General features: G+C 47.9%; 1 protein-coding gene across 1 annotated transcript; it reads right to left on the bottom strand.

The window, feature by feature from the left end:
• Positions 1-947: 947 nt before the first annotated feature.
• Positions 948-21,353, bottom strand: PPAP2B (phosphatidic acid phosphatase type 2B; the record flags this gene model as incomplete). The annotated part of the gene is made up of 6 exons (XM_009864290.1): positions 948-1,125; positions 5,980-6,156; positions 14,234-14,291; positions 15,028-15,311; positions 20,025-20,182; positions 21,308-21,353. Coding segments are annotated over 6 exons (849 nt in total), but the record flags the coding sequence as incomplete, so codon positions are not given.
• Between the last annotated feature and the right edge of the window lie 203 nt (positions 21,354-21,556).

Raw genomic sequence — 21,556 nt, 5'->3', positions numbered from 1 at the left:
CGTCCCGAAAACTGCAGAAATAAAAAGTTTCCTCGGGACTCAGCCCCGAGGTCGTAGTGCGAACACGTCTTCGGCAGAGCCGCCGCTACCCACTTGCTAACCGCCCGCTCCCGTGGGCGCGCAGAAAATCTGCTGTAATTTTTGTCTTTTTTTTTTTCTTTAATTTTTTCTCGGGGAAGGAGGAATGGCCAGGAAACGGAGGATGCTCTTTTCATGAAGTGCCATTTGTGGGTGCTGGAGGGGCTCAGGCAGGACGAACCCTCGCCAGAAAGCGAGTGGAGAGGGAGAAACGTGGCTTCTCTGCGCCAAGGATGGAGTTTACTGAGCCTCGCTGCGCGTCTCAGGACTGCTCGTTAAAAGGCATGTAGTGTGAACAGAGACCCTTCAGAGATCTTTGAACGGGCAAGCTTCTTCTAAACTAAGTCACAGTATGGAACAGAGGAGGCAAAAATGAACTAGTATCAAAAAGAAAAAAAAAAAAGCAACTCTTACAAACCAATCCCAGATCTTGACTCAGTGCTGTTTCTCGTATGTAGTGCTATACAATTTAGTTGTGAGTTGTTTTTGTTTTTTCCTCGCAGGCATTGAAAATCTTCATAGTAAAACAAATTAAAAAAAAACCCTAAGATGGCCAGCTTTCCAAAAATCCCTTAGTGTTCATTAGGCTATGAACAATTTGGCGTTCACTACAACATGAACACTCAAACCAATTGCACATCCAGAACTCCGGCACCTCTCTTTGTCTGTTCGGCTTTTGTGTTTTGTTTTTCTTGCTCATTGTCGCTTTTGACTTAGTTGACCACCACCCCTTTGCATCCAAATGTCGCAAGTTGAAAAGACCACAGAGTAAGACTTTACTGGTTGGGCAAGAAAGTCTCTCCCTACATTCTACTGTCTGATGAGATTTGAGAGCAGCAGGTAGTTGCTGTCAGCAGTCATTTTTTTTGCAAAAAAAAAAATTTAAAATAAAATACAACGCCCATCCGACTTCTCGAAGGTCTACACCATGTTGTGATGGTTATTCCGCTCAATGATGTCCACAGGTGAAAGAATCTCCTTCCGGATGGGCGGTGGAGGCAGGCAAGTCTTTGTCTTCGGCTTGAAGAGATCCGAGACATAGAACACCTGCAGGAATAAGTGAAAAAGGCAAGTTTAGCCACACTGGATGATGTTCTGGTCAGAAACTTGGTTCACAGTATATATGCATATCTCTAAGTTGCAAAAATAGCACTTTTTGTACTATTGAATGCCTGCCCGATAGCTGTGAAATCCCGAGCGCTTGCACTACCACCTTTCTGTACAGCATGGAAAAAAGGCTCAGACCTCGCAAAACAGTGTGAAAACAATTACCCAACAACTTCATTTTTCACTGCGTAATGACTGTGTGCAATGCCCAAACGTCTGCTGAATGGGTTGAAAAGCCAGGAAACAGATACATGGCCCTTACTCCAATAAAATAACAAAGGTCTCCAAAGGGCTGGCCTGACTCATGGTGAGTGGTTATAGGGACAGAACAATTCATTCAGCCAGACAGGTAGGCAATTAAAAGGTCTCAAATCAAAGCCCTTTTAAAAGTTATCAGCCATGAGTCAACGGCGAGTGATGCTCTCATCGTGCCCCACCAAGGTGCAGAGACAGGGTCTGGTCCTGAAGGCTCCTAAAGAGAGGAGAAGCTACTCATGACCACTTCTTCCTCAGTATCCCGTGATGTAACCCCTCTCCCGGATGTGAAAAAGTCAATGCTTGGCAGTTTTGGGAGGCAGCAACACAGTAAGAAACAAAGTGCTGGAAGGAAACTTCCACATCCTCCCCTGGCAGCCGCTGCACAAAGCTTATCGGTCCTCCAGGACCGGGACACTTTCTCCCTTGCCAAATCTGAGCCCTGCGCCAGAAGGGAAGAGTGAGACAGCACAGATCCTTCTGGATGGAGAGAAAATGGTGAGGGCTCATCATTTTGTGAGCTGCCCTAAAATTTGGTCCTGCTGCTCATTGCCTCCATCAGCCCAAATTTTCTGGCTCATCTCAGACATCCTCAAGCAGCGATAATTCACATCGAGCTGTGGGTTTGCTGAGCCGAAGCCCCGGGAGGAGAAGCACATGCTTGTAGGAGTTAGCAGGATATTTGAGTTTTCTCCCACAGTACCCAAACGTAACAAGATAAATTTGGGGAAAAAAGAGTCCAAAGGAGTAACATTAGGTTAGTACATCCAGGCTGGGTAACATAGGGAGAGAGCAAAGGTTTTCCCCATCTGCATCTCCATGTTTTCTAGCTACCCAAAGCTCATGCAGCAGGTCCAGTCGACCTTGGAAACAACTTTTGCCGGTCCCTATCAGCACGGGCAGATAAGGAGCTGAGCTGAACAGTGAACCTGCGCTATAAGTGGCAAACTGCTCCTACAACTGTAACTGGGGATGCAGGAAACGGAGCTGTTGTTGCTCAGCTTTTAATGCTTTGCAAAGAAGCAGGGGAGGAGCTGACATATCAAGCAGCTCTATTTCTTGGTGTATGTGCTGGTGCCTGGCTGCCCAGTTGTATAACAGAGCCGATAAAGTTGTTTACAGGGCATGCAAGTGGCAGCGTTTGTACCTTTGGTTAAATAACGGGATCCCAGCTGATCCCACTGAGGATCACAAGCTGGAATCTGGCCTCTCACTGCAGCATCACAGTGTAAAAGCATGTCAAACTGCTCTGGCAATGGTTTTCTTTTGGGTCATTAATAAATGTAAAGCCCTCATTTGGCTGGCTCGGCGCATTTCTGATGCCACCTCGCTCGCTTGCCCACCTCGGAGAGCTGGATTCAATCAAAAAGATGTCCAATTTCTGCGCCAAGATAGCCGTGGCAAATCAATTTATGGGAGGAGAGGTTGCCGAGTACAAGAAGCACATGGGGATTACGCCAAGTCTGGTCCTTATTTTGGACGGGAATGAGTTATGGTGGAGCGTCATCTTGGGTATTTTAGTTTTTGCTGTGCTGCTCGCTGCTTTTCAGGGTTTCATTCAGAGACCAGGTAAGAGGTTTCATTTCTCTTCAAACTGTATTTCACTTTAATATGGCTGGAGGTTACATAAACAGTTATAGGAATCATGAAATGCGATCTTTGGGGGTTAAAACAGTGTGTTAAATCCTCCTAATGCTTGAACTGTTTAACACAAAAAAGGACTAATAAACGTGCAAAGTTTTTCACTTGGATTAGCTCCATTTCCTGTAGAAGGTGCTCTCCACCCATAAAGAAAACTTGACAGCAGAAGACTGAGGGCATATTATACAAAGTAAGCCAATATCTTGCGCTGCTACTTAATTCCTATTCGTTTTCATTACACTGAAGAAATCTTCAGTCACGTACGGAGAGGTTAAAATGACTTGTCAGCTAGGCAGAGCAACACGAGGAGCATCTCCTGACATCTCCCCTTTTCTCTTTCCATCAGATGAGACACAACTACCCGACACAGAGCAAGCTGCCTACAACGCGCACAAAAACTATTTCCATTTAAGAAATCCACATCGTATTTCACCCTGGATTCAAGTCTGAATGTTTCATCAGCTGGAAGTGCTTGACTCTAATGTCTTCTGCTTGTTATTTCAGGCACTGAAGGACAAACGTGTCTGCTGCAGCACAACCTGGATTTAAGCTCTGGCAGCCCTTAGAGACAAAACCCACAATTGGTTTCTGCTGAAAACTATAGCCCGATAACTGTGGTATTTTAACGGCCCTTGACTATCACCAGAGCGGACTCGTGAAGGCTTTGCTGGGGGAAGGGGTGTCTGGGAGAGCCCAGGGTGAGTTGGAGGTGATGAGTCTCCAGGTCCCTCTCTCTGCTTCAAAGCACCCTGGGCACGAGAGCTGGATCCCAGGGACATACCACTAATTGCTCCGATATACTCGTAATTTTAGCAAAAGGCTGCTGCAGCACACATTCAGTGCAAACTCCAAGGAGTTTCAGGGTGACTTTTCCTCTTGTCTCTTGCTTCCATCTCCCAAAAGCCTGCCAGCCCCTCCTAGGCCACGGCTCAAACCAGCAAAGCCAGGCTTGGGAGAAGAACAACATATCAACGGTTCTTTGCAAGCTGAGGAAATAGGTTGGGTTTAAACCCTGACAAGTCGTAAGCTGCTGCCAGAGACATCCGCAGCCACCAAGCCCTGCCTGCAAAGGGTTTGGAAACAGCCATCCCCTTCCCGAGCCGGCTGGGAAAAGCAGTGCAGGCTGCCCCAGGCTCGCGGGCAAAACCGAGCCCGCCCGTGAAACTCGCGGCTGCTTCCCATGTCGGTTTCCCTCCACACAGGAAAAGCAGCCCAGCGCCGCCACAGCTTCCCCTTCCCAGCACAGCTTCCAGCTGCCCGAGGGCCGGGAGGGGACAGCCAGCCCTGCCACTGGTCCCGGCCAGGAAGCATCCGGACGCCCATCCCGAGCATCCGGAGAGCTATTGTCTTTCTGAAACTGCCGCTGTGATGGATTCGCTCGGTTCCTACTCCCCCGGTATCTTGTTGTTATCCCACCTCTCCAACAGAAAAGCACACAGAGAGGTAAATATCCCCCTTGTAAAACCGCCCGGCGACGTGCAGTTGGCATCTCGACAAACCCACATGACACAAACTAGGGCACCTTGCTCCACACACAGCCCCAGCATCTTTTCTCCGCAGCAACTGTGCTATGGCTCACTGCTGGGATGGGAAAAGGTCCTGAAGAACCACCCTGACAATGTTGGAACGAAAAGCGCGGGACTCTTAACGCTGTTGCTGCGAGCTGGTGTCGCATATTTATGCTTCTGCAGCTTCCCTCTCTGCATTTGCCATCCCCGCGTGGGACACTGGCATCGGGCAACAGCAAAACCCAACAGCTACTGCTCAGAGAGTTAATAATACTGCATAAAAACTTCCTGACTACGACATTTTTGTCTTGGCTTTGGAATATTATCAATGAGTGGAAAGTACATAAATAACCTATTTTTTCTCTCCTTGCAAAATATAACATTAGCGAACTTAACTCCTTGCCTTCAGGGCTGCTTTACTTTTAGATCATTAAAAAACACAAAATAATAAAAATACACCACCCAAGAAAGCGGGCTGTTAAAATCTTGCTTTCAGAGTCTGTACAGACACAGGACCCACCATAATTGCCAGCCCCTTTGTTTCTCTGCGAGTCAGCCACCCGACCCAGTGCCCCCCACCCTGCCTGCTTTAAACGTCTACATGTGTCACTTCAAGTTATGGAGCTGCGCAATCAGGTCACTCTTTGGAAAGCAAATGGCATGAGAACGAGCCCGGCAGCCGCAGACAAGCGGGCACGGCTTTTGTTTGCCGTATTCTCACGAACCCTTTCGCTACGTTCAAAATCCACTACACCAGAAGAGGCACCCTCCCTCCCCCCAGACCCAGCTCCCCAGGGACGGCTGTTGCCTGAATTGCACAGGGAAGAGCCATCATCCCAACCACCCCAGACTTCCCTGCTTGGGGGTCCTGATGGCAAGCCTTGCAAACGAGCTCGTTACTGAGAGCAGCTGGAAAAGGGAATGCTGCTGTCCGAAAGCAGAATATTCTCCCTTGTCTGAATGCCTTTTCAGCAGCCTGGGCAAAGTGGCGCCTTGGCTCAAGGTTGATGAGGAAAAAAGCCTAAATTTTTTTTAATTTTTTTTTTCTGAATACACAGTTTGTTTGCTGGGGGAGAACTGAAATTCCTTCATCACAGCAGGGGCGTTTGCTCACAGGGAGGTGAAAAAGCCAGCAGGTGCTGGCACCTTTATTTGCTGGGTGCCCATCAGAGCACCCACCCTCGGAAGGGTAAGCGTGCTCCGCTCTCAAGCCACGTTCTGCCCACAAACGAGGTTTACATGGGCTGTCACACGGGGATGACTCTGTACGGAGTCCCCAGAGCATGCTGCCTCCCAGCCTTGTCCCCGGCTGTAACGGGGAGGGTTTTACACAACCTCTTCCCTCGGGACTCTCCCCCAGCAGCATCCCTGCAGGGTTTGCCGTACTCACCACGCAGTAAGCCACCAGTGCTCCCTGTGCAAAGCCCGCCAGCACGTCGGTGGGGTGATGCTTGTGGTCCGACACGCGGGACAGGCCGGTGTAAAACGCCATCATGATGAGGGTGAACTGGAGGAGGGGACGGAGCAGGCGGGCTCCCTTCCACGTGAATCTGGCCTGCAGATAGAACTGCAGGGGGAGGAGAGAAAGAGGAAAAAAAACCAAAAAAAACCGTTGCGTTAATTTGAGGGTTGCAAGGGAGAAGCCGCGTCCAAAATGTGCGCCCACGGTGGCAGCTGCCATGGGGAACCTGGCCCCCTTGGCTCAAGGAAGGGGGAGTTGTCAAGGAAGAAGGATGCTCTTTGCAAATGTGGCACCTCCGTCACGCAGAGGGGAGTGGAGCTGAAGGGATTTCAATCGGCGGAGAGGATGTGGGCGCAAGTGGATGACTACAGCCCTTCCTCAGTAAACCAGGGTCTGGGGCTTTGGACTCCCCCTCTCACATCCTGGGTCGCTCCGTGGCCCTTCCTCAGTTTCCACACAACATCGGGTCGAGTCAGGAAATTCCTCCTAACTGCTATTTAGCACGTAACAGAAGCAACGTCCCAAATTTGGAGCATGTGGGACCTATGGCATCTCTCAGAAGAAAACCAGGAATCAGTGCAGCGTGCCATGCCTTCAGAGCCAGCCCCGAGGATTTCCAGACACAACCACGAACAACGTGGATATAAAAATGCATCCACCATGGACAAATTTGAGATGCAAACACAACATCTAACCTTGCCCTCGTGTTTCCCAGCCCGAGCTCCAGGGTCTGCAGGTGTCCAGGGAGCAGCAGCCCCATGGCATGGCATGGCAAGCCCCTGCTAGCTAGCGAGGGAAAAGCAAGATCCCACACCTCAACCCAAAAAGACAAAGCTGACGTCTAATAAATGTTGTGTCCCTCCTGCCCCGTGACTGTCTCAGGCTCGTTTCCGTTTTGTCCGAGGGGCACGGCCAGTTCCTGTGGGAACCGGGAAGCAAGGACAGGAAAACGGCAACCGGGCTGCCCACTGGTGTGCGGGCTGGGTGCAGGGAGGAAGGCTGTGGGAAGGGTGGGGGACAGGCTTGGGGAGGAGAGGAGCACTTGATGGCTCCAAAAATGTAAAAGTGCCTGGAAAATGTTCCTGCAGCTCGGATCCACTGCCCGTGGGCTCAGCTGCCACAGGTATTTTCTGCCTGTTCCTAAACAAAGAGCTGGAAGTCAGACCCAGCGTGTTTCCTGGGACTCTGCAACATCAGAGGGTTGGAAAGGGGGTTAATTCTCATTTACGATGCTTTTTACACACTGAGAGCAGTTTACACTGCCTTGATATAAAAGGGAATGAAGCTCTTGCTGGGTTCCCCAAAACCACAAATAACTTAATGACACCATTTACCTAAAAAAGCAGAATTGATTGGAAAGGTGATAAGGGAGAAGCACCATTTTGGCCAATTTAGTATGTTTGGCTGTTGCATAAACATTACATTTATCCTTTATTTTTTTTGGAAAGAATACACACTGGGGTCCTTAGAGGAAATGAAACATCATGTCACTTGAATGGAGCAGATGCTCCAAATTATCCAAATTGCTAGCCAATTAACATGGAAGTACCAAGTCAGCTCAGTGCTGGCTAATGCACATTAGGATTCTGAAGGATGTGTCTGCAAACCAGCTCGAGGCTGGGAATGGACCCACAGCACCCTGGTGCAAACTTGTGCATGTGATGCTATGGGACGAGTTACGGCTCTCTAGATCCCCACAGCAAATGGACCACTGGGCTGGTTCTCTAGTTTGTGATGGTAGTTTTTATGTTTGGGAGAAAAAGAGGAGTCAACAATCAATGTATCAAAATTAGGAGGCATGTTCTGCCCAGAAAGTTCTAAAAGAAAATAAAAATATAACACCCCACCACCAGTAAGGAGGTGCTTTACCTCCAGTTAAAAAGCTGGAGCTGTAAAATAACACAACCCCATCCTGCACAGTCACTTACAGCAATTTAACAGCAGGCACTTCATCCTGCAAACAAATATCTACGCGGTTCATTAGCAGGGAACTGCATTTTCAGTTTGCAATGCTTAGGCTGGCTGAATTTTCATTGCCACGGTATTTGTGCACCCAGTGACCTGCCACTGAGAATAAACCATGCAGGCAGGACACTCCTGGGAAGTATTCAGGGAAGACGGTGAGACAGTGAGCTGGGGGCTCCGATATCTTTAAATATAACTTCTCAATGCAGAGACAATGTCCAATGAACTGCATTTTCAGTTTGCAATGCTTAGGCTGGCTGAATTTTCATTGCCACGGTATTTGTGCACCCAGTGACCTGCCACTGAGAATAAACCATGCAGGCAGGACACTCCTGGGAAGTATTCAGGGAAGACGGTGAGACAGTGAGCTGGGGGCTCCGATATCTTTAAATATAACTTCTCAATGCAGAGACAATGTCCCTTGAAAAAAACAGCAGTTGTGGAGAGTAGCATTTTTAAAGCACACAAAGGATATCAAAACATGCCTCCATTATCATGGTTGAGGCTTAGGATGGTTTTCAGGTTCAAGAGTCTCAGCTCAGCCCATGTAACAGTCCAAAACTCAGGTTCCAGCATTACATCTTATAAACTTTTACTTCTAACAGGAACATTTGAAACCTAATGTCTTTAGTTTGGAGGCTCTGTCACATCAAACCCCCTAAAAGAAATTTGCTGCTGGATAATCAGACATTTGTCCCTTTTGCACAGCCTTGACATCCTCTGAAACCATTCCATCCCACAAGCTTGGCCTAAATAGGTCATTTATAGGTGAAGAAGCAAATGTTCAGCTAAAAATTAGGAATAAAAAGCTAACCCTGAGTTTGAACACAATAAAGCAGATACATTTGGACTGAACAGATGAAAAACAACCCACGAAACACACATTCATACACTGGCCTGCTCCTTCCAAAGCACAGCTCTGAACTTTGTGCCAAATCTACACGCTTCAGCCTTGGAAAAGGTCTGAAAAGGCAGCGTGACACCGTACAGGCTGTGCTGGGTACCACCCAAATCCCCAGCACCCAACTCACACCCGCATCTGCATGTCTTGGAGGAGTAAAACCCACCCCACAGACGCATCTCAGACACCTCACAACAGTGCGAGGATCTCAGCTGAGTTGCTTTCACTGCCACCATGAAAGTCTTGGAAAAAATGTTCTTTAGTTCCCAACTCGTAAAGAGAAAAAAGAAAAAAAAAAGAAGGAAAAAGAAGAGTGCAACAGCACTTTTCGTATTCCACATGCATATTATGAGCATGAAGAACACCAAAAATCACTCAAACTCCAAGGTACCTAAGTACTTTAGAGGTGAGGCTCGTGGTACTCCAAACTTTGCCTCTGCCTTCAGTATGGAAGAAAAATCTAGTTAATAAGAGAAAGTCAAAAAGCAAAAGGGGGATTTGGGGGCTGAAAGGATCAGAATTTCCCTAAACCAGAAAGTAGTGCTATTATTAAGGAATGGTAAGTTCCTGGAAATTTATCTGAAATCCTGCTTTTGAAGGTTTCTTTTTTGAAACGTAGGAGCAAATCTGAACTGCTGCCTGCAAAGGATTGCCAGATTTGGATGGGAAAGTGGGGCTGGATGAAATCCCTTCCTGGGAGGGGATGGAGGAACAAGACCACAACCAGGGTTATTTCCACCACAGACCATCACAGGGCAGCAAAAGTCAGGAAGAGCAACACCAGGAGCAAGGCTGGATGGACTGAAATGGGATCACACGGAGCAGGAGTTATTTGGAGCTCCCATCCACAGTCTCCTGGCAGAGGCTGAGTTACCACAAAGCAGATGGCTTGAAGGACGTCACTTCACTTTTCTGCCAGGGGACTTCCACGGTGCTGGTGGGGACAGCCCGTGGCCACATGCCACCCCCAAGCAAAGCCATGGAGGAGGAGCTGGCAGAGGGCACGGGCAAAAAGCATCCCCTCCAGCTTCCCGAGGCTTTCTGCATCCAGAAATCCCATCCTGTTCACACTCTCCCCACCACAAGGCTGGACTCCATCAACCACGTCCCTTAGTCACAGCTAAGCTTTCCTTCTGGGAAATGGCTCATCCTGTTTCTGAACATCTAACCTGAAGTTACCTCCACCTCCAGACCCATCTGCAAAAAGCTGTAGCCAGAGCGGTACGGGGCCAAAAGCTCTCCAAACCAAACTCACCCCGGTGTAACACACTGCCCCGGCTGGGCCAACCCCGCTGGAGGAAGGGGAACTGCAGAATTCCGCTTCTAGCACCAAGCTGGCCAGGGCACAAGGACAGGAGAAGTGCGAAGACTTCCCAGCACTGAAGGCATGTAGTTTGCTTCTTCCCTGCCTTTGCTGGGTGTACAGCGTCCTCCCACCCCATCGGGAATATCCCCATCAGCTCAGCAATGCAGCTGACACCTCAGCCCTGGCCTCTGATATAATTCCAGTTTATTTGCTTACTTAGGTCACCGCTAAACTTGACTCCAAATCCACGACCACCATGGAGTTTCCTTCCCACGGGCACATCATTGCTCAGCAGCACAAGGGCACTGGGACATTCTCTACCCTTTAGCAAGAAACCCCGATGCAAAGCTTCACTCTTACCCACAGATACACCAAACCAGCCACATCTCTAATTTTCCATATAAAAAAGCAGGACATGCTAAAACCCATTCTGATCTGAAGTCTTCAGTCTCACCCACCAATGCCCATAAAACACACAAGCTGCCCTGTTTTACTTTTGGTTTATCCAGAGTCAGTCAACATTTTAATTTAGCTTCTCTGCATCCTCTGTGTGGTTGGCTGTGACTTCAGGCAACTGAAGAACAAAAAACAAAAAATCAGCACTACAGTCTCACGTGCTTGAGGGGAATAGAAAGCCCCCACGGCTCTCTGCAAAAAATCCTCCAAGTCCAGCAAAACAAAACCAAGAGAGTCCAGAAAGCTGTGTGGAATAAGCCGTTACATACCTCCTTCTTTCCTCAGCCTTCTATAAATATGTATTACGGGCTCGCTCAGCCAAGGAGTAACAAAGCAAGGAAAATTAAGACAAAGAGGATTACCCAAGCGTAATTTCCCCTTTTAAATTTTTTATACAAAGGCCTGATGCTAACTGAGTGTTCTTGGTGACAAGAAGGCTGCGAGAAACTTGGCCCTGAAGTCTCAGCTTTCAGAACTAAATCCCAGGAGATTTTACTGTGTTGCAAGTGCCTTTCCCTGGGACTTTTCCCCCAAAGCCCTCCAGGGCTTGGCATCCATCCACCTTTTCCTATCGGGGAGCCCGATGCCAAACTGCTTCTTGATGGATACCATAGGGTACGGCGATGGAGAAGCCCTTGTCACTCATCCACTGGCCACCAAAACCTGGGTAAATCCAGCCCCACAGGGCAGGCAAAGCCTGGTGGAATGCGTGGGAAATCAGGTATCTTTTAATAGACTGAATAAAGCTTTCTGGCACCCGTCTCTAGCAGGTGAGGCAAACTTGAAAACATCATAATTTGGAATAGGCTCTTAAGACTGATGCCAAGGAACGCCAGGAAAGGCGGGAAGTGACTTATCCTTGAAATATGAAGTATTGTTCAACAGGGAATGCACTCGGGACGTGGCTGATCAGCCAAGGCTCTGCAGCGCACGCTCAGCCCGACAAACAGCCCTGCTCTGCAAAGGCTTCCGGCAAACTCTCAGTGCCCAAAGCGCTGGCAACAACCTGCTGTGGCACAGTCCTCACTTCCCAGGAACTGGAGAACCATCGTTCTGTTTTGACTGAGATCATTAAATCCATCAAATCCCCCTCCTGGAGGTGCTGGCGTGCTGGATGCCACATTTCTAACCAGGCTTTCAAAGCCCAACTCGTTCATTGAACTGGCCAAGACAGCGGGGTTTATTTTGCCTTAAATAAAACCCTCCTGAGTCATTATAACCTCATTTTATTATTACTTTTAATTATTTTTTTTTATCATCAGCCTCTCCAACATGACAGATTTTTTGCCTCCCTTTTTCCACGAGGTTTCTCGTTCAGGCTCTGGCCAGGGAGCTGGAGTGATGGAGAGCAGGGTGCTGCCAGACAAGTTAGAATCACAAAATCGTTTAGGTTGGAGAAGACCCTTAAGATCATCGTTTCCTCACCTCTGATATACATCGTGTCTCACTGTCTTGTCTCAAGTTACCTTTTTCTCCCTTCAATTTATAAGCACTTCAATTTATAAGTGTAGTTTTCCCCCTGACTTTTTAAAGCACAAGGTGACAGAACAGCTGATGAGACAGAGACTGCTACCACCTTTGTCCCAGTTTTGAAACAAGGGAAAAAATGAGATCATTCTTAAGAGATTGGGCATCGAAATCCCTTCATGGAAATGGATAAGCACTGTCCCAGATCAGGGGGGAGAGGGGCAGAGGCTGCTGAGTGCCTATAGCTCCAGCAATCCAAAGCGCTACACAGGAGCTAAACATCACTTTTGAAGCCTGCTGCAATGTTAAAAAAGGACATCATGCGGCAGGTATTGGTGCAAAACAGAGCTGGAAAAGGTACCATGCATCCCATGGCAATGTTGTGTGTGTGCTGCAGTTTTGGGTGTCTCCAGTGTACCCCCTGCCACCAGCATTCCCGTTTGTCTCTTGCCCACTCTGTAAGCGCTGGGTTTTCAGAAAACCACAGGGAAAAAATGGTGAAACCACATGGTTTTCCCAGTGCCCTGTGGATAGAGGGTCAAACCCCAGGGACTTGGGGCAGCCCCGGCTAGAGTGAGTGAGGTGGAAAGGTGGGGAGGGGCACAGCTGGGCACAGCTGCCTGAGTTTGTCCCCTACCCTGAAGGATGCCACAGGCCATGACCCTGTGCAAAAGGTAAAGCATCAGGCTTGGCTTCCAAAAAAGCCCAGGAGCAGCATCTCCTAAAAAAACCAACCCCAAAACCATAAAAAACACACAAAAAAACCCTAGAAGGACAACCTGAATCTTGAGTATTTGGAGAGAAACCACCACTGACTTAATAGGGACTGTCAGCCCTTGGTGTTTCTGGATGCCAGGCTTGAAAGCATCTTAGGACTGACTTATCTGACCGCCCACCAATCTCCTCAGAAATAAATAAATGCCAGTATGAGCGATGGTTTCCAGTCCCAGCATGGAAAGTTTTGTGACGGCTGAGGTGGAGAGCTGAGCCTCCTGCAAAGCGTCACCAGGGCAGCTCTACATTGTAACGTGGCTGGGAGGAAATGGCCAAAACGTTTACTGAAGAAATTCAAAAGTTCTCCAAGAGCAACAACAACAAAAAAAGAAAAAGTGGAGAAATGAGGAAAGAATTTAATCACCCCAACAGCCTGGAAAGCTTAGTAATTAAATTACAGAAATTGCTCACAGGGAGGGGGGAATTCAGGGACGAAAAAGCAGGAGGGAGCAGCGGTCGCTTATCTTTTCAGAAGGTAAAGGGAGGGGGGGCAAGCATTGCTCATAGATAAAAGCTCATGTTTAATGTTTTTATCAGTGCCACGCTGTTTCTTTGCTTGCTAATCTGAGTTTACAGGGGGAGGAGGGGGTGCAAATCTTGAAAGGATTCCAAAACCTTTCTCCTGACTTTTTACCAAAAATATAAATCATTAAGAGGAGAGGAGGGCAGGGGAAAAAAAAAGAAAAGGAGGAGGAAAAAGGAAAACCAAATGCAAATCACTATCCTGATCCTCCCAAATGCCGTGTGGGGGTGCGGGCAGCGTGCCTCCTGCAGCCCCGGCAGGAAGCACCTTGGCAGCCGCCCCGGTGCAGGAAGGGTAGAGCCATTTCTCACTGACAAAGAAAAACAAGTCCCAGTCCTCAGCTCCGGATCCAGGCGGGCAGAAGCTGCTCCACCTGCTCCACTGGCATGTTTGGGAATCGGCCTTCGCCCCCCCAAAGAGCCACGACAGCACATCTTCCCTCTCCATCGACGCAACGTTTTGGCTCACCCCAAACCCTTCCCAGGGAAAACCGCAACGTGGGGTGAATAAAACTGCACAGGCCGTCCAGAGATGTAGTAGGATTCAGATGTGATTGCAGCTTTGGCTACATCCCAAAGCTGCACAGCTCAGCTATCACCCCAGGAGCCTCCATCCCAGATAACAGCTCAGGAGTTGGGAGCGGATCTCGCCACTTGTTCAGATTCTCTCTTTCAGTCTCTATCTCTGACGCTTATCGTGCTGTTATCACTACCGAACGTGGATGAGTCCCTCGGGAAAGGGGGACAGGGGATAAATCAGCTCAATTTCAAGCAAGGTGGAGGTTACTTACCACCAAATACAGCATGGTGTAGAGGGAGAAGGATGCGTGTCCAGAGAAGAAGGATTTCCTGCAAAACAAGGCAGGTGCTAAGAACCAGCCACTATAACCTTCGGTGTTATAATTTTACATGTAATATGGCTATTCGTCTGCTGCTTCCAAGAGGGGGTGCCAAAGCAGAGGGACCCACAACTCCAATCTTTTGGGTTATAAAACCCTCATTATCCGCCCTGCTCGCTTGCTCGGCAGAAAGCGAACGGATGGACAGGATGCTCGCATTGTTCATCCCTTCCTGGTCTACTCATGGGACAGCGGTTATTTCCAGGACAGCCCGATAACTCATCGTCTCGCCTCAAATAACCAGGAAACGGTAAAGAAATAAGCAGAGATCAACTTCTCCGGTCGCTTAACTGCAGTATGTGAAATGCATCCCTGAAAATGCCAAAGTTGAGCATCTGATGGATCTGATGAAGAGCTGGAAAGGGGAGGTGCTGCCTGAGTGGAGCCTCCTTGGAGGAGAAGCCTCCATCGTATGGGACAGCTCGAGATTACTCGCCGTGAGCTCAGCTCTTATGGTGAATTCCCACATTGAGCAAGTGCTCGGGGAAACAATAGCGTAGGAGTAAAGAGAAAGGAAAAGAAATATTCAGCCAAGTCCCGTAATTCCCAAGGGAAGCTGCCCACCGCTGGCAGACAGAGTTAGAAAGAGCAGCGTTTGAATCAACTGGCAGATAAACGCCAAGATTTATTTAGCGTGAGACACCACCTCGGTGGTGGCCATCCATCGCTTGGATCGACGCTCTCACCTGGCTTCCTGGACTTTGCTGTCGCTTCCCCTGCAGGTGTAGTTTTGGATGTAAACTCCCTTCGCGCAGTTGATGGTGGAGAAATCCAAATCGCAAACTTCCAGGAAATGCGGCCGCAAGCGCCCGACGGACACTTTGGCAATGTCTGTGAAGGACTGGCTGATGGCACAGCCGAAAACGAAGCAGCCCACCTGCTTGTAGAGCGCTGCCACGTAGGGGTTCTGGATAAAGGAGCGCGACTTCTCCTTCAGGTAGTGGATGCGGTAGAGCTCTCCCGTTATAATCTGGCAGAGGGAAAAGCAAGAGCGAGGTTAGAGGGCAGAGAAGATGCTGCACAAAACCAGCGATGGGTAGTGAATGAAGGGCTGAGGCAGCTCTTTGTAATCCCAGCATCTCAAATCAGGAATCGGCTTCCACAGCGAGGAAGGAGAGTCTATAGACCAACGTCTCTCCATCCTCCTCCTCTTCCCTCTCATGAAGAGATCGCAGTGCTCAAAACGTTATCGAAAAAAAAAAATAAAGAGAAAGAAAAGAAAGGCAGATTTGGCACGTTGGCATATCTTTACAGAAGTGAAACACTATCCCAGTTCTACACCAGCATAGTGGAAAAAAAAATTTAACATAAACCAGATAAAGAATCAAGTGTTTGAAAAGGAGAGGCCAGATCCACTACCCTCTTATCAAACTGATTTTGGAGGAAAACAAATGGACAACCCGCTTATCGGCCTCTCTGAAAACCATGAACAGAACAGGGGAAGACTCAGAAGGCCCCAAATTTTTGAGATTCTAGCCCAAAACTTGCTGCCACCAGACCCAATTCAAGCTGCTCAAAGCTTCTATAAACACCGGCTGTTTCGGGGCATTTCAAAGGGTCTTACCATTGTGTGGTAGCAAATGATGTTTTTCTTGTGTCAGGGGTGCTGGGGTTTGACAGTATCACCATAAATCACTGTCAGGGAGCAGAGGACCTGGCTTCTTATAATCTCAACTCTTAAAAGACGGGTTAATGAAAATCAGGCTGTGAAATAAAGCCCAAATGTCTCACCTCTCCCAAAGAGGCAAAGGCTTAAATTGTTGTCCATCAAGTTACACACCTAGCTTTTGAGCTCTAGATTTACAGCTTTAGGATTTTATTCATTACTTTAAATGTTTTTATACCTGAGTAATAAATTGAGTCTTTTTTTTTTTTTTTGTTCTTCCAGCTGCCCCCCTGTCCCTGCCCCTCTCTAGTCACGAGGACCACGATATGTAAAATTAACTGTCAGGAAAAATGCCTTTATGTTAATCCCTTTCTGGAACAGCCAGCAATATTCCTCCCAGCATGGCAGGCTGCCAGCAGCACGCAGGAGACAAGGCTCCCCTGCCTACCTTTTTTAAAAGCTTGGCACAATCTTTGGAAACTAATAAAGTAGAAAAGTATGGCAACTGGACTGAGAAGATGAAGCTGTATCATTGTTTGAACTCACTCATACCGTGGCTTGAACAAACTAAGGTTGACCCAAGGCAGCTGAAGTTGCAGCTAAGCAGGCTTTATCAAAGAGACATACAACTATAATAATAAAAAACAAAGGCCAAGCTAGAGCACTCTGCTACCACGCACAGAAATACTCAGGGTGACTGCACTATCACTCAGGGTTTACATGTCACCGCTGAGATTTACTCTTGGAAATCTGGTCGTGACCAAGTGCTGCCTGGGGACCTGCAGCTAACTGGCTCCAGCGTTGTTTTAATCCTCTCAGACTCCAAAGATCATGGCTGATCTCCCTTTTGGATCACTTTCCAGCTGGCAGCCAGGAAAGCTACTAGCCCGAGAACAGCAGAGGGAGGTTGGAGCATCTCCTGCTCCTTTGGCCGGAGGCAACTCCAGGTTGTCTTGGATGGACACGGTGGCTCCTGCACGAGGGCACAGCCCTAAATTCATGAGAAGGGAAGCTACGAGGCTCATAACTCATGACTTTTGCAGAGGGGGAGGACACAACAAATCAGGGATGACATCTGACACTGGTAGATGTGCCATTACTCCAAACAGATCCACGTAAACCCGAGGGTCTTGGCCTGGGAAAAGCATGTGACCACTTTAAACCAGGTCCAACAAAAGTCTAGGGATTAATATTTTTTCTTTCACCGTTGGTGGTCTGGGTAATTGCACACATGTAGCAGATTGTAAATTGGAGACTTCATTCCCTCGCGAACACGCTGCCGGGCAGCCACGAACCCTCCCTGCTTAGTTAAAGCCATAGCTTTTCCTTAACGAGAAGTTAAAAATTGGGTAAACTTGTTTTTTTGGCAGTGCTGTCCCAGATAAAGGGGGACGGTGAAAAACTAACGCAGCACAGATGTGTACAAACTGAAAGCACATCCTGAGACGAAAAGAATCCTTAAAGATATTAAGCTCTTTTTAAGGCCTGGCATTTCTGGTGAGCCACCCACATGGGACGTGTCACATCTTACGTGATGGGCACAGCTCCCGAGACACACATTTAAGAAAGACAGTCACTAGAGAGAAGCCAATATCAGACTTTCCTCTTTGTAAATGCCTTTTGCAGACTTTCAGTTGTTGTGCCCATTTTATCGTTATTGTAAGGTACCACCAGCAATCCAATTAGCCTGGAATTACTTTTAGGGCATTTCTAACCACTTATGTTTCTGGTGTAACCTTCTCTGTTTCTAATCACATTGAAGCACATCACCTTCAACTGTAAAACAACCAGCTAATCTGTCTGCATAACTCAGATCATCTAGGAAACTAATTTTCTCAGGTGTTTTTCATAGGCTTTCAAGATCTATCAGATGTGGGGACACAGAGCACTACAGCAATGGTACCCATACGAGGCTCAGGAAGAGGAAAATCTTCCTGCCACCTTCCCCTGGCCACCCCAGAGACCATGAACATGCTTCTCTGCTGATCAGATTAACCACCTGAAAGCAAGAAAAGCAGCCAGGAGAGCTGTGAGGGTCCACAGCTCAGGGGCACGGGCTTTCTCCAGGGCCATCCACACGGAAATTTGCCTGAAGTCAGTAAATATATAGGTATTAAAACCAAACGCATATCCTCTCACATCCTGATCGAAGCAAAGGTCTTCACCTCTGCTGTTTACTTAACGAGCACTCTGGGTGTCCTCAAGCCACTTAAAAACATGACCTGGACCTTTTACCCAGGCCTAGACTGCCCATGATGCCACGAAAAGCAAGGGCGTGAAATTTTGGCTGCGCCATCCGAAAACATCAGCTCCCTGGAAGTCCTCACAGCCGCTGTGCTGCCTTCCGAAGGCAAACGTTGTGAGCGAAAGGAGCAGAGTCGGTGCCATTGTGGATTTGGAAGGAATTCCTATTATGCTACAGTAATTCTGGTATCTGGGTTACATCTGAAAAAAGAGGTCAGGCTGACTTGAATTTTCCATGCGCGCTGCCATAGCAAAGAAATCTGTTGCTTCGATTCCTCGTTAGCCGTTTGTGTCACTCAACAGCAAATAACCGAGCCTTTGAGTTTGCCTGATTAAGTTACATTTGTTGTGGGCACAGTAAAACCAGGGCAGAAACATCTAATTCTTGGGGGATTTTGTTTCTCTTCTAATTGACCTGCTATTTCGTGGTAGAAATTTGATGGATCACATAGGCAGCCGATTATGTTTCCAGTTTCTGTTCCAACTCCTGAATTTGCCACCACCTCATTACTGATCAGAAGCACACTCCGCGTGGAGCCAGTGTGCCGATAGCTCAGGCAATAACGTGAAAATGAGAGGCTTTTTAATTTCGTTTTTATGGCTTTTCCACACTCAGGGGCAATTCACCTGCAGGGTAAAATTCTGCCTTGTTTATAGATTTGGGGGTCTGGCACCTTTCAGGCTTGTTTGGAGGAGGGAAGGGGTACAGAAATAAGGCAGTTTTGGGGACCTACTTTGCTAAATGAGTATATGTGGTCAGGAAATGATGGAGAGACCAGGGACTGATGGAGATATTCACAGCGAAGGCTGGGGATGAGGTATTACTAAAGTCACGCTAAAATGCCTGTTGTCCATGACATTGCTCCTATGAGGAAAGATGAAAGCTGGGAAGGGAACTAGTGCTTCTGACTTCTCCATCTCTCTCAGCTGAGGAACCAAGAGGAAGGCAACCTCTCTGGGAAAGCACCTGAGCTGTGCTGGCAGCAGGTGAGAAGGAAAATGTAGGTACTTTTTGTATGGGAATTTCATATTCAGCTGGAAGCCTTTAAGCAAAAATCAGGAGACAGCTCTTGCCTTCTGCCCCAGCACTAGATACATGCTGGCATAAGGAGACGGAGCTTCATGGGCTGAATTCAGCTTTTTGGCTGACATATAAAGCTCTCGCCATGCAATTGTTTCCTAGCAGAGCTCTAGAAAATCTGGCAGGAAAAGAAGAAAGGAGGAGGCACTAGGAAGGTAGTGTATTAACTACTTTTTACAGTGAAGACTCTGGGAATGTGCTCCCTGTGGAATGTTTTAATTGTCTTTTTAAAACGGCTCTAATGCACAATCTCTTAAAAATCTAATAACACTAACCTGTGAAACTTTTCCAGGCACTGGTTAGCTGAAAAGACATATCCTTTGTTTTGTGGTTTTTTTAAACCTTATAAAATAGGCAAATACAAAGAGTTATTTGAATAGGGACAAACCATGCCAAGTCCTTACTGACACTCCAGTCTTTTTGCTTCTACTCTGAACTCCTACTAGAGGGTGAAACAGCTCTTGTGGAGCTCACAGACTTGCCCAAACAGCTTTGGGCCTGTTTACTGGTTTCAACAGTAACCTCATTCCTCCCATCACAATCTTTCATTTGCAAATGTTTACAGCTCCACGCTTACATAGAAGCCAAATAAGCACAGAGATGTGCACCTTGGTAGACAGCACCGACTGACCGGCAAGATCGTGCTAAACCCCAGTGCCGAAGCGACGTTGGTGCCATCGGCTAAAGAGGTGACAGAAATCCATCAGAGATGCCCAGGGGACAGAACAGAAGGTTTCAGAGGTGGTACTTACAGCGAGGATGGCGATGAGGATGCCCGCCGCACACAGCACTGCATCGTTGATCGTCTCCACCGTCTTCAGCGGGTACCTGATGCTGTCATCGTCGCAGTAGAAGCCCCGCTGGTAGGGCTGGATTGTGCTCGTTTCAATGATGAGGAAGGGCAACCCGGCTAGAAAGGAGGGGAGACAATAACAAAACCCATCAGCAATATGGGCAAACACAAGCAGCTCGCAAAAAAAACCCACAAAGAAAAACCACAAAACCCAAACCCAATAAAAGACCCAACTAGAAAACCCTTTGCAAACCACACAGCACCTTTCCTGATGCTTTACTTTCCACGTTGCTATCTTTGCAAAGGGAATAGTATTGGGATTTGTTTTTCCAAGTTGCTCTTGCAGGGAAAAAGCATCTCCTCTGTTATGGTTATCAGATGTCCATGCTGCCTGGTTTCAGTTAAGCTTTGTGCATTGCAAATATTAACTTACAGGAACGGACCCCCTAAAGCAATCCCTCTGCAAAAAAAGAGCCATGAAAATGAATCTGGCACTTTTCTCCAGGGAGGGCCCAATGCTCTGCCGAGTGCCCCATGGCAGGGCAGCCCAGAGCTGTGCAAACAAACACGGGAGGATTGAGTGTCAGCACAGCTTCTCCTACCTGGTCACAGCCCAGCTACACTCCGTTCTCGTTACTGTTATTGCCTCTGAAGCCTTCCTTAGCTGCCTCCTCTCAGTATTTGCAGGGTATATGCGTGTTTGTACTTAATCATGCCATAAGACTACATGTTCTGAGCAGCTGTGGGACACCCAGCCTTGACCCATCCACGCAAGGGGAAGCTGAGCACGCACTCGACCAGCCCATCCGCAGGAGCTCCTGAACTCCCATCACAGCCCGTTTGCCTTCGATCACGTTTAAGCCACATGAAATGGGTTTATAAATGCTGTTTGTGAACCGCACCACACAGTAGACCTGTGTCTGCATAGCTCAGTTGGATCTCTGCACCAGGCGTGGAGCAGATCTGCTCAAAAAACCACGAGGTGACGGGTCAGGACACGCATTATGGAGGGGACACGTCAAAACTGCTGCATGTCTCCATTTTCTTCTTTCAGAGAAATACACCATTACCTCAACCCTGGAAGGAGGCCAGTGGGATATTTCCCAGCCATGATGTTACCTTGGACAGGGAACCTTCCTCCGCTTTGCCTCAGTTTCCCCACCCACCTTTGCCAAGAGGAGCAGTGCGTCCCCATCAAAACAAGCCCCAAATTCCCTGAAACCCATGTGCAGCGTAAATCACAAACCACAAGGCACAAGAAACCCTGCTCCCACTCGCAGAGCGAAACCTAGGTGAGGGGAAAACAAATGCACAGCGGTTCAATGCATCCTTGGGCCAAGACAGCAGGTCTCACGCCCAGATCTTGCAGAAAACACTAGAGAATATTTGTCGACCGCTAACTTGCTTTAAGTATCTGTGGATTTGTTTACACAGCTCAGAGTCTAAGACATCAGAGAGCTTTTCCTTCTAAAATTAAAAGTTAAAAAAAAA

This window comes from Apaloderma vittatum, unplaced genomic scaffold, assembly GCF_000703405.1.
Source record: "Apaloderma vittatum isolate BGI_N311 unplaced genomic scaffold, ASM70340v1 scaffold33502, whole genome shotgun sequence".
Classification (NCBI taxonomy): domain Eukaryota; kingdom Metazoa; phylum Chordata; class Aves; order Trogoniformes; family Trogonidae; genus Apaloderma; species Apaloderma vittatum.
This window is presented reverse-complemented; position numbering and strand designations above follow the sequence as displayed.